The 14,063-nt window shown below is 35.4% G+C and overlaps 1 protein-coding gene across 4 annotated transcripts in view; it reads right to left on the minus strand.

Moving 5' to 3' along the window:
• LOC306871742 (rho guanine nucleotide exchange factor 28-like) overlaps positions 1-14,063 on the minus strand; it is a 94,746-nt gene that overhangs the window by 38,295 nt on the left and 42,388 nt on the right. For all 4 annotated transcript variants that reach the window (XM_079419870.1, XM_079419868.1, XM_079419869.1 and 1 more), the window contains exons 5-9: positions 5,485-5,668; positions 5,146-5,335; positions 3,533-3,593; positions 2,448-2,494; positions 239-305 (exon numbers count right to left, since the gene is read on the minus strand). In XM_079419870.1, coding sequence (XP_079275996.1) covers positions 239-305; positions 2,448-2,494; positions 3,533-3,593; positions 5,146-5,335; positions 5,485-5,668 — 549 coding nt within the window. The remainder of the gene's footprint in view (positions 1-238; positions 306-2,447; positions 2,495-3,532; positions 3,594-5,145; positions 5,336-5,484; positions 5,669-14,063) is intronic.

The following is a 14,063-nucleotide window of genomic DNA, read 5'->3' on the forward strand; positions in this document are numbered from 1 at the left end:
TTATTACAAATAACTGATCTTTTTTCATATATTTTAAAATATAATTTATTCCTGCGATGGCAGAGCTGAATTTCCGACATTATTACTCCAGTGTTCAAGTGTCACATGATCCTTCAGAAATCATTCTAATATGCTGATTTGCTGTTCAAATATTTCTTATTATCAATGTTTAAAACAGTTGTGGTGCTTAATATGTTTGTGGAAAATAAGATTATTCCCTGGACGTATGCATGCGAACCTGAATTAAATGTGTTTAGATCTTCATCCTCTTCATCCAGACAGAGAACAAGCTGTTCTTCAAAGACCTGACAAACAAGACGAGAAACACACCACAATTCAGTCATTTTCAAGAACGAAAACAGGCCAAAATAACACGGGCATGAACATCTGTCCATTAGCAAACAGAAAAACACTACAAGAGCACATATGGCAGGTCTAAAGTAGGGCTGGGCGATATGTCAAAAATATCTTATCGATAATCGCCTTAAAAAATATCCCGATATCCGATAATATCGTCTACCTAAGCCCCGCCCCTGCTAAGAAAACATTGTCGACACGCACCATATTCAGTTTGGTCTTAATTATTGCCACGTTAAAGTTTGGTATTACTTTTCTTAGTTTGTGCTTAAACTAACAGAAAACATTAGCTTTACTGTTATGTTGGTGTTGCTAATAATTTCCACTTTGTTCTTATCAAATTTGTGTTTGAAATTAATTTCGTTTTGTGAGAAGAACTGTTGAGGAAAAATGATAGAACCCAATTTTAAGTTCATCATGGTGAAGTTGGACATTCTGGACAGCGATTGTAAGAATGATAAATGCATGTTGGTGTCATATAGTAATGTCTTGAATAAATATGCCTGTTTTCCGATGGTACTCTTTCTTTTTGGCATTAGACAAATTTCATGATGCTAAGTTTAATTTCCTTGATTATAATAATTGTAGCGCTGTTTTGGAGCTATAAGTTATTTGATATTTATCACGTATGACTAAAGTCATGCAGAGATTAAAAAGAATTCTGAGCAAAAACATTGTTTTGTTTTGTTTTTTTTCTGGTAGCCTTGTTCAGAGGTCTCTTTTGGCAAAATAAAAATAACTGATTTATTTAGAACAATTTAAAATTTTAGTTTTGTATTTTAGTTTTTATTATTTTTATTTTATTAATCAAAATACAATGCCCAAAATATAATATTCAGTGTTGGGCTGCCGAATCTCCGAACGCGTGCATGTTGAGGGGCGAGCTGAGTGGCCTATAATGTCTTCATCCGTTTGCAACAAAACTTTATAGTTTTATTGCAAATGAATTAAGAATTTATAGTGCTATATCTCAGCTTAATTAAACATACACTGTTTAAAAAAATCTGTAAAAATAAGGCACTGTGTGTGCTGTATGAGTAGGCTGTCAAGGAATTTGCGTATTTTAATTATAACTGTCATGTGTGTGGATTTTCATCATTATACAGTCCGTTAAAATAAATATTCAGAAACACATGCAGTGCCACTGTTTTCTGTTTAACTTTGATTAAACTGGAGATCAAAATAGAATGGCCTTACCCTAAATAAGGATCAATTATACTGGAACACATCTCCAAAATAATCGCATACACAGATGCACATTGCCTTTACAGTAGTACAGCGCCGAACAACAGGAAAATAAAATATAAACTGAGGTTACAAAAGTGATTCAGTCAAGATCAGTGAGGGATTTTCTTTTCTTTTGTTCTTTGATTAACATTAATGACTGGCGGCAGCGACTGCTGTCAATGCACGGATCCAATACACCCTCTTTACGTTCACTTAAGACATAACCGATTATATTTATGGGATATTTGGATATAATTTTGTGTGTATTTGTCCATTCGAATGTGTAAGAATGCGAGAAAGAGAGCTCAGTCCAGTGTTCGCGTATAAGAGGTGTGAGCTGTGTGTGTGTGTGTGTGCGCGTGAGAGAAAACAGCGCGCGAGTGCAGAAGTGAGTTCTATTTCGTCTTCTTGCAGTTGAATCTTTTGAAATCACAAAAAATGCGCATACAGGAATCGAGAAGCAGAATCGAAATTTAATTTTATAACAAGTAATTCGTTCCTGACCTTACGCATCTGATCTTATCTCCAAAATTGGAATAGCTTTTCGATTCCCAACCCTCCTATTAAATTATTTCATTCTTGCGTGCAAAAAGACCTGTACGGTGACTATGGGGCTGTGTAAAATATTTTTTGCAACTTACTAGGTTTATCATTTGTCATTTTTTTTTCCTGATAATGTCGATAATCGTCTGTTACCTGACTGTTGACATCGACATCGCGATACTTACGAGACATCGTCGATATACGATTATATCGTCATATCGCCCAGCCCTAGTCTAAAGAAGACTAAGTGATCCATTATTGTGTTTCTGATTCCAAGAATTGACTGAGACACACTCTCACACAAAAATAAGTCCACTCACACTATCCACCAGGGCTTCATCCTCGATTCTCAGCTGGCTGTTCAGATCTAAGGAGCAGAAACAGCAAGTAACACAAAAAGTGATTTCCACTAGTACACAATTGCCAACTTGAGCACAAACAAACCTTTCTGCTGGAAAATCGAGACACCTATCATGGTGAGCCGTGGCAGGAAGTGTCTGTACATTAAGTTCACAGGGTCACAGAGGCTAAACCTGCTGAGGCTCCTGCTGTCAACACAACAAACTGGCAATCTCCCTGTGTTTCTTAATGGCATTTACATCAGGCCGTTTCTTTCTAGATCTGTCGAACTGTAAGATTATTTCTCTCATTTTGTCCTCTCTTACCCCTCCCAAACATATAGTGTCTCTGTCTCTCAGCCCACCCAGGAGGAATGTGTCTCCTCATACTGGACATGTTTGGGAAACCAGCCGGAGGTCCCTCACAAAGAGTGCTCTGTGTATGTGTGTGTATTAGTGTATGTGTACTCCTCATCCCACATTCTACCACAATGTCCTCCTGACTGAGCCAAATTCACCCAATGTACTCTAACAACCCTGCCAGACCTAACTCACAGTGACAGAGAGAGAGAGAGAGAGACGGGTGTGGGGAGAGCTGGGGTCAAGAAGAGGGAAAGGAACAAGAGACAAACAGAAAAAGAGAAAGTGGAATAAGAGAAGGAGGATTGAGGTTAAGTGAGAGCCAGAAGAGAAGAAAATGTATCACATCAGCAGGATGAAACGTAATAAGACCTTGGTGAGAACAAAATATAGAAACTAGTCATAAAATAAGCCCAAGACAGGAGGACTAAAATAAAGTGAGAAATAATAATATGAACATTATGGCCAGAACTGATCTTGTGGAGACTGAATTCTCACCACATGGCTTATATCTAATTTCCAGAAACCCACAAATATCCGTTGAAATTACAGACTGCTGCTATTAAACTATTACATTTTAGTTTAATAGTTCAGATTGAGTTTATTATTGATAACAAGGGTAAAAAAACAAACAAAAATAAAAAACCTGACAGAAATTTTAAGTCTGTGTAGTGGGGTAAAATGCATTAAATTGAGCTCTGTCTTACCTGTGTCAGATACATCAGATCTGTGTATGCTCTCTTCTGACAGCTCACTCAGTCGCCCCACCTGTAACGTGTTAAACTGTCAAGTCTGATCCAGAATCACATTTGCATTTGACTTCAGTGGAATAACTGTTTGGAATGTAGTGGATTCCTGATCAACCTTTTTGCTTTGTGAATACTTCACATAATAGCTGTAAGTAATCTGATCTGACTATACATTGATGCTTTCTCATGGATTTATACACATGTTATGGAAATCCCAACGACAAGGTCAACAAAGAATTTGAAAAATAATCTTATTTTAAATGGACATATACTCCATCCAAAAGTTTGGGGTCAGAAAGATTCTTTTAAGAAATTAATACTTTTATTCAGCAAGGATGCAATAGATCAAAAGTGACAGAAATAAATTACATTTTAAAATCTAAATTTAAACATTTTTCACAATATTACATTTTTACTGTATTTTTGATCAAATAAATGCAGTCTTGATGAGCATAAGAGACTTCAAAAGCATATAGAAGCCAATCCAAACCTTTAAATGGTACTGTACATTTACGTATTAAACTATGTCAAATTACTTATAAAAACGGGTTAGAGAACCATCACAGGTACATGAGTTACAGCACTTGTAATCACTCTACTGATCTTGTTTTGTCTGCCAACAGTTGTTATATGAGAAATACCAGTCTGCTGCTCAAAGCAATACAATAAAAGTTTCCAAAGTTATGACTTTAGTTATTTATAGACTCATAAAACTCTGTTTCACGCATCATTCTCCTGTAACCTGCTCTTAGGGGTTTATGATGAAAACCGAAGAGAGGGGTGGACAGCTGAGAGGTGTATTTAAAATGAGGGATTATTTCACCCGGAGTGTTAAAATACATTCTCTTCCATAACATATGGTAAACACATAAAATATTTCATCCATAATGAAATGAATATTAGCCATATATTTAATGAGAATTCACAAATAATTTTGAATTCTTTTGAATAACTGTCAACAGAGAGCAGATTTTGGGGTACAGGTTATGTAGTTACAGCATTTACCAGCAGAGGCTAACAAGTCTATGCTAACCAGCTGAACCTTGAACCTTTGATCTGAATCACCAGCAAATCTGAGGAGTGTTTGAAAGTTGTATTCAAAAGCTGCCTAAAAACAGTCATCAGTTACAGTTGTTCTGTAATGGCATAGAAATTATAGAGTTTACTTTTAACTGGTAAATTTTTATAAGAGCAAAAAGCAGAAAATAATCAGAAAAGCTTGTTGTTAAGCTTAGTTAAAAATCATTTTTCTGTTCCTTATAGACTGCCTTGTAGGCAGAGATTAAACAAAGTCCAAGATTTCCAGAGAGTTGCTAACAGTGAAAACCAAAAATTTGAAACCAGACTGTTTAGGCTCATCTTAGTAGTTATTTTCTTCTGTCTTTGTTGCTATAAATAACCGCTACATAAAAAATTATTTGATGCTCTCTGTTGTGTTTGTTGTCTGTCTTTTCTCAGTCCTTTCCTTTGTAAACAATAACCATGAGATCTACACATTCTTTCAATAACTCTACAATAGACAGGAAACAAAGAAAAAGTTTCCTTGAAATTTGTGTTCAATGCAGACTCACCCTTGCAAGTGCATTTGGCTCTCTGCTCTTCTCTCTGTATAGCTGGATACTGTGCTGTGGATCTATATGTGTGCTGTTTTTCACAGTCAGACAAATAGATTCGGTGACAGGGCAGATACGAAGCTGGTGAGAGTCATCGGTCCATATCTGACACATCCACACTGGCCTCCACGCACTGCAACTTGAGGGACTGATCATAACACAGTCATAAGACACATGAAACTCAGCCCCTACTGTACACTGGATCAATGACTGAGGTGACACATCAGTGGCTAATAGATATTTTTCACATGTAATCTAATTATAGTGTATTGTGTCAGGCTAGATAGAGTGACTCACTCTGTTACAGCGCTGATGAGTGTTGGGTCTCCGTGCTTCTGAGCCAGTGAGAGAGGACTATGGCCGTCCTTGTCGACTATGGGAACCATCCTCTGACCTTCAGACTCCAGGAGGAGGAAGTGACTGAGGTGGAGGAACCCCATATGTATGGCCACATGTAGAGGGGTTTCCCGGGAAAGGAGCTCTAAAAGGAGACAGAGAAAGATAAATAATTAGACTTGGGAAACTTTTTCCTAGTATATTTTTGTATATTTATATGTGACGAGTCGGCTGCCTCCCCCCTTATTATCATCACCACCCCGTCCCGTATTCGCCGCCCTTCACCAGGCTCCCGACGGGAGTGGGTGTGTGAGAGAGGAGGGGCACTGAAACAGCCAGGGCTGGCGGCGTGTGATGAGGCGCACCTGATGTGAATAGAGCCTCATCACCGCCGCCGTTTAAATGCCGAGCGCGCCTCTCCTCAGGAGACCGGTCTCTTCCCCGTGCATGCACGCTGGTGTCCTCGCGGGTCCAGGAAGGGAGCGTCGAGAAGGGAGACTGCCGCACCCGTTACGGCTGACGGGTCAGGATGCCGGGCCGTTTAATCCCCCAGAAGCTCTGGGGGCCAAGGAGTAGGACGACGCCGCTGGAAGAAGTCGCCGCCACTCGCTCCCGGACCTGAGAGGGGAGCGCGTGCGGCCACCGGACTCCGCCCCTTCCCTGGACCCTTCCTTTCCGAACACTGCCCTCCTTCACGTACCCCGCAGCACGACGAGGACACCAGATCCCCTGTTTATTTTGGACACTTTTTCCCCTTGGACACTATTTTGATTATTATTGTTTAATAAAAACCTCTCCGAGGCCTGACGCCACACCCACTGTGTCTGTCGTATGCTCCTCCCGCCACATTAAAAAATAGATTTTTTAAAATTTATTTCATTTCACTGACAAATACAATCAAAAAACTCGCCCTATCCTATTTAAGGAAAAATTAGCTATTTATGAGGTGTACAAGCATAAAAGTAGTGTGGGTAGGGGTGGGCAATGTGACCAAAATCTAATGTCACGATATGAGTCATTTTATTTCACGGTAACAGCATATATCACAATATAGTTGTTTTTGCTTTAAATAAGGTCTTTATGATACCATAGAAAGTTCATAATTCTTGTCACCAGTGTCAATATCACAAAACAACTAATACTAGCCTAAATTAAAAAACAAAAACTCAAGCTCACTGAAGGAAACAGTAAGTGATTAAATAAGAATAAACTAATTACAAGCAATAGTAATTGCAAAAAAAGAACAAATAAATAAGACATGCTACATACATTGTATAAAGTAATAAAATGTATAAAAACACTGCATATTCTTCACGGTGTAAACTAAGTATATTTCTTCTTATTAAAGTTACAAAAGTGAGAGATTTTCTCTCTTTTTGTTTTTGTTTGATTAACATAATGAATGACAAACAGTAGGAATATTAGACTGCTGTCACTTTAAGAGCTGCCCGCATCCAATATACTGTTACACGTATTTTCTTTCTCGGTTAATAGCGTCTAGCGGTATATCGCCCACCCCTATGTGTAGGCATGATATTGTAATTTGAAGAGAGTGTGTGTCATGCTTTTCAGTGATGCATGGCAAAGTTCTCTTTAATTCCACCCCCATATTTAGTCTATTGCATGTATAATTTATTTTTCCGAAATCATTAATCTTTTAACAAATATTGTTCTTATTGATGAATATACAGTATATTAAACCACACACAAATTTCAATTACTTATTTTAATTGGCTCTAAAAGAAAGCATTTTGCATGCTCCCATAGCGAGATTCTGTCAAATAATAATAATAATAAAATCTCCAAAATTATAAGAAATCAGAAGCCCATCTGGCATATTAGTGTAAAAGTTCTAAAATACACACATTTCCATCAAATAGACTCATTGTAAACAATCAGTTAATTTTCATATGAATGAAATACAGGAGGTTCAGGATATAACGATTCAAGTGGATAAAGCCTTGAATAGGTGTGGGATTATTTTCTTTGTCCCGGTTCAGTGGAACCAAGGACAAGTTACTGGGTGTTGACAGACAAAACTAAAGAGGGGACTCTAAACCAGACTGGTGGGTTTGTAAAAAACAGCACACACGCACAAGCACGCGCACACCTTTATTGATTGAACAGATGTCTACGACTCTTTGCTCATGTTGATAGTGGTAGTCGAACGGTTTTTTTGATTTAAAAGAGAAGTGTCAGCGAAGTGACGCAACATTTCCATAGCTTTCCATCACTTAGGCCTACATATTTTGCAAGAAGTTGCAGAAACCGAACCAGTTATTTGTTTGAGAGATAAAGGATTGCTGTTGTTTGATTTTTGTTGGTGAAATTTCTAAAGTGCAGCATGCTAAAGCTGTTTTTCTCAGCAAACTGCCAACAACAATAGTCAGTGGAATGCAATTTAAAGGATAAGATAAACATATTCATATCCAATTATTAAATGTCCAGGTTGTTTTGATACATTTCAAACAACCAGTATACTTGTGAGATAAATGTTACTGTTACTTTCCCTGAGACTAACAAGAATGTTGCTAAAGAGTGCTGTCATTAATTAAAGCTGACACACCGTTCTTCAGACAAAGCAATGAAATGAACGCTAATTCAGCTGTGCAATTTACTGCAAACAATCGGTTATGTAAGGGACCCCGTGTGCACTAGAGACATACTTTAAATCTCTCTCCATTCTCACTGTACAAGAAATTAGTTAATGATCCATGATGGAATGGGCACTGTATCCATCCTCACTTAGACAGAACTAGAGACCATAACAACTACTACACTGCGCTTATTTCACACACACACACACACAAACACACACACAAAACTTATTTATATATAAAACATCAATCTACTGTCCGTATTAAAATATTGCTATATTCAAGAGAAGAACCTATATAGCATTATTATTTTCATTCCAGAATATTCTGCATTGAACATTTTTATTTTTTCATATTTATTTTGTGTAAGATTTCCTAATTCTGAAGATTTCCTAATTCTACTGTAATTAAATGAGTTCAAACATAAGAAAAAAAGTAAATATACACAAATACATTTCAATGCAATATTTCAATATATAATTCAAATTGAACACACCTATTAAAACACTTTTAAAGAAACAAAGATCATGTATGTGAGAAAAAATATTCCATGAACAATATTCTAGGAGTTAAACGGCTATGCTGAAACTTTGCTCTGGAAAACAAGACTAGTCACATTATTGTGCACTATTTTAGTCTATATCACTGTTTGTTTATATTGGCTGGCTGTCACATGAGAAGCATGTTCCTAACACTCATCCTGATAACCTGCTCTGATGCAACAGTGTTTCCTCAAATTGGAAATCCCCAACGCACAAAAAAACTAAGATGTGGATAAAAAACCTAAACATTTTTTTATTTTTGTGTCAAACATTCTCACACACACACACACACAATATTATATTATATTCATATACATACATACACAAACACAAACACACACACACACACACATACATATGACCCTAGACCACAAAACCAGTCATAAGGGTCAATTTTTCGAAATTGAGATTTATACATCATCTGAAAGCTGAAAGCTTGTTAGTATAGGACGATATTTGGCCGAGATGCAACTATTTGAAAAACTGGAATCTTGAGGGTGCAAAAAAAAATCTAAATATTGAGAAAATTGCCTTTAAAGTTGTCCAAATTAAGTTCTTAGCAATTCACATTACTAATCAAAAATGAAGTTTTGATATATTTACAGTAGGACATTTACAAAATATCTTCATGGAACATGATCTTTACTTAGTGTCCTAATAATTTTTGGCATAAAAGAAAAATGGATCATTTTGACCCATACAATGTATTTTTGGCTATTGCTACAAATATACCCCAGCGACTTAAGACTGGTTTTGTGCTCCAGGATGACATACATATATATATATATATATAGGGGTCAATGATGTAATGCCTAAATTTTCTACTTCTGAAAATTTAGGCCTGTCCGATTGCATTTTTTTTGGTTAAAAATTGGTTTAAATCCATAAAAATGATGGTAAGAAGTACCTCTCCCACATATGTACCAACTTTCATTTTTCAAAAAACATTAGTTATTTGTAATTTTCTGTTATTCAAAGTGTAAAAATATCATGTGGTGCGACTGTCCGGCCATAACTTTTTTTTTTGTAAACATCTTTGAAATTACCCTAAATCTATTCAGATTAATTTTCTGCACTATTTGGCATGATTTCCAAAGTGTTTTGTAATCCTGTATAAAACTGCAAAGCATTTGTATTTATATCTCCATCATAATATACAAACAAACTTTGTCTGACGACTTCCATTTTATGAAATATCATGTGGTGTGACCATCAAGAAACTAATATTTTGGGACTTTTATGTTAAAATCCATTCAAAGATAGGACTTTGCATCATATACCAAGTTCCTAAGGACCCATGGAAGCATCAAGCAGGTTTGTAAATCTCTTTCAAATTTGGAAAAAAATAACCTTTTTAACGGCTGATATATAGTTACTACATTTGAATATCATGTGGTATGACCTCAAAAACACAATGAATATTAAGTTATTTCTACAAGCATTTATTTTTATTATAAATTACATAGTGACCTTTAATGGGAAGCTAGCTTGTTTTGTTTAGGTGGCTAATTCTGTGCTTGTAAATTTTGACCGAATTTGAAAATATCATGTGGTGCGACCACTGCAGAGTGTTTTCCATTATAGATATATGTCCCAGATTCACAGTTTTTGGGCTTTTATATTCAATTAATGTTTATATACACAAAATACTTTATTTTAATATCATTTGGAATAGATTTTTATGCAGTTTGGGTCATTTCGAGCGGTTTATGTGTAATCTTTGTACAACATGAGAAAAAATGCAAAAAATAGGAATTTAGAGCATCTAATTTTAGTTTAGTAATTATGCATTTATTAGTAATTTATTATATATTTATTAATAACTATTTTAATCTATTTTACCAGACTCCACTGTCAAGCAAAGTAAAATAAACGCTCACCATAGGCAGCATGTTAATTCTGACCCTGCAGTCAAGCACATACTCCAGATGTAATTTTCTGCTGTAAGAAAGATGTTTATGATTTCATCTCAGAACCTGAGCCAGCAACTCTAAATTGACCCTTAGCAAAAACCTGCCCTTAGTTACTGATGCTACGTCAGACAAACCATCCGACAAACCATGGCACTTTTATGCCACACGTCATGTTCTCATGCAGTGAAAAATACATCACGGAGCAAAGACGACACTGACAGCACGCCGACATACAAGACCTAGCAGGTTAATTTCAGTATTAAACAAAGTTTCAGAGTTCAAATTTTGTTGTTTTTTTAAGAAATTCAAACAATACTGTTTTGTGTCTCCTTAATGTGTCGTGACAGATCGCTGTAGCACCTCAGTTCAAGCGGCATGTGACCAATCATCTCTTACTAGTTATAGCACAAAATAAACATCAGGAGGTATCTTTTTTCAACTGTGAAAATATGTCAATAAACACTATTTTTCAAGTTCAAGTCCACTGATGTGAATCTACTCACCTGTCTGGTTTGTTTATCAGACAAAAATGGCAGATTTAGCATTATGATTGCTCAGATTGCCTGTTAATCAAACTCCCGACGAAGTGTCAATTGAGCAGCCAAAGTTGGGCAAAGTTTAGAAATAACTGGGTCTAAAAAAATTACTGCAGTTAATGCCATATGCTGAACACATTTCTTTAAATATATTTTTAATTATGTAAGGTCATTGTGCCATTTGGAGCGACCACTCATCATGTGGTGTGACCAATAATAGCAAAACCTGTATTAAAATAAAAATAAATTATCTAATTTCTGTGGCTGAAATATGAATCACTGCTATAGTATGCTTAAGTGAATGGTATTTTAAAAATATTTTTCTCAGTTTTATGCAATTTACAGAAAATATAAGTCTGCTAACTACAATTAAGGCGGCAACTCTAAAATAAAATAAAAAATATAAGATCAATATGTACAAAAACTCAAAACAAATGCAAATACTTTATTTCTAAACACTTCAATTACTGAGAACATCTAAAAATCTTTAATATAAATCACGGTTGCACTACATGATATTTTTTAAGGCTACGGCTGATTCATCTAGATGAAAAAACACTAAAATCACTTGATTTAAAATTTTTATATGAATTTATGTGTACACAACCTTCTTAATGTTTGAACAACTACAAAAGATATTATATATATATATATATTCACATATATACCAAATGGGTAACACTTTACAATAAGGTTGTATTAATTAACGTTAGTTAATGCATGAGTTAACATAAACTAACAATGAAAAACGCATCTGTTCAGCATTACTTAATCTTTGTTCATGTTAACTTATTCATATACTAATGTGTTAGTTAATGCATTAGTTAACATGAAGTAGCAATTAGCAACTCCACTGTTCAGGATTACTTAATGTTTTGTTAATGTTAACTTTTACATTTACTAATGCATCTCTTTACATTAACATTAATTAGTTAACGTTGTGGTTAATGCATTAGTTAACATGAACTAAAAATTAACAACGCATCTGTTCAGCATAACTTAATCTTTTCTCATGTTAACTTATTCATACTAACGCGTTAGTTCATGCTTTAGTTAACATGAACTAACAATGAACTATGCTTGTAAATAGCTTTATTTAATTAGTTTTATTTAATAAGCTTTATTTAATTATACTACTTACAGTATATACACATAAGTTTATATAGCAGCTAACACACACAATGGATAAACAATTTTAACTCATTTGGGCACTGATTTGGGCTATTGGTAAACTTGGAAACCATCTAAACATCAATGGATAATGTTTCTCATGTTTGTAGACTGTTTATTAACATGACTTACCATTAACAAAGTATTTACTAAGGGAAATTGTGAACGTTATTGTAAAGTGTACACTAGTTCAACATTAACTAACATTTAACTAACATTTGTAAACTGTTTATTAACCTGATTTAGGCATACCACTAACAAATAATAAACAAACAAAAAATATATTTAACAGTTTTGTTCCCATGTAACAGCACACCACACACAGATCACGACTGTAAACGCGGGAAATCTTGCGCTGACAAACGTGACTTTAGAGTAAACACATGGCGGACAACGTGCAAGAAAAAATGGCGATACTAATATTTGGATAGCTTTTATTTACCGACAGTTGGTGGGATTAAACAAGAAAAAAAGTTTGAATTAAGTCGTGGAGAATGTGTGAACATGAACTTTATATGTTACAGCGTCTGCACGAGCTGGAGTAATGAGTAATGCTTCCGTCAGCTCGTTTTCTGATTGGAAATAGTTTCGTTCCATGTGACTATCTAACAAGCGCGCGCACGTTTGTTCTCGCGGGGTTCGGCGGCAAAATCGCCCACGGGAACAGGACGGACTGGGCCTACTAAAAACACCGCCTCATAGAGTGGATTTACCGGCTTGGAAAGCGGGATAGAAATGGTCCTCTTGGAAGACTTTTCAATGACATTCGTCGAAAATAGCAGCTTTAAAACGTAAAGGTGATCACCAACTATTTGTCCAGCTTAACCTGACCATGCTTGCTCACTTCCGGTCAGGAGAAACACCTTCTTCTCTAAGTTTGTTGATTTATTTAATGAATTGATTATACTGTATTGATTGATTGTAATGAATTATACTGTAATGAACTGATTACAATGTATACCGCAATTATGTAATAATATGTAATAAAGTTTCTGAAAATCTAAGCGATGCATGAATGGCTTTCACTCATTTAAGGTCCAGTAAAAGCAATAATGTCTGCTTTGTTATTAACCCACAAATGTTAATTAAACTTTAATATTGCACTAGTGTACACTTTACAATAAGGTTCACAAATTCCCTTAGTAAATACTATGTTTATTAATATGACTTACCATTAATTACATTTACATTACATTACATTTAAATTTAGCAGACGCTTTTATCCAAAGCGACTTACATTGCATTCAAGTTACAGTTTTTACATTTTATCAGCTTTTGCTTTCCCTGAGAATCGAACCCATGACCTTGGCGTTGCTAGCGCCATGCTCTACTATTTGAGCTACAGGAAAGCTCAATTAATAGTTTACAAACATGAGAAACATTATCCATTGATGTTTAGATGGTTTCCGAGTTTACGAATAGTCCAAATCAGTGCCCAAATGAGTTAGTATTTTTTATCCATTGTGTGTGTTAGCTGCTACATAAACTTATGTGTATATATGAAGAATAATTAAATAAAGCTTATTAAATAAAGCTATTTACAGGCATAGTTCATTGTTCATTCATGTTAACTAATGCATGAACTAACACTTTAGTATATGAATAAGTTAACATGAGAAAAGATTAAGTTATGCTGAACAGATGCGTTGTTCGTTGTTAGTTCATGACGGGCTGCTGTCCTCTTTCATGGAGGATGGCACTCCACTCTTAGTCTTCAGCGATTTCAACATTCACCTAGACAGGCCTTATGCTACAGACTTCCATTCATTCCTAGCTTCATTT

This window comes from Barbus barbus (assembly GCF_936440315.1).
Source record: "Barbus barbus genome assembly, chromosome: 6".
Taxonomy (NCBI): Eukaryota; Metazoa; Chordata; class Actinopteri; order Cypriniformes; family Cyprinidae; genus Barbus; species Barbus barbus.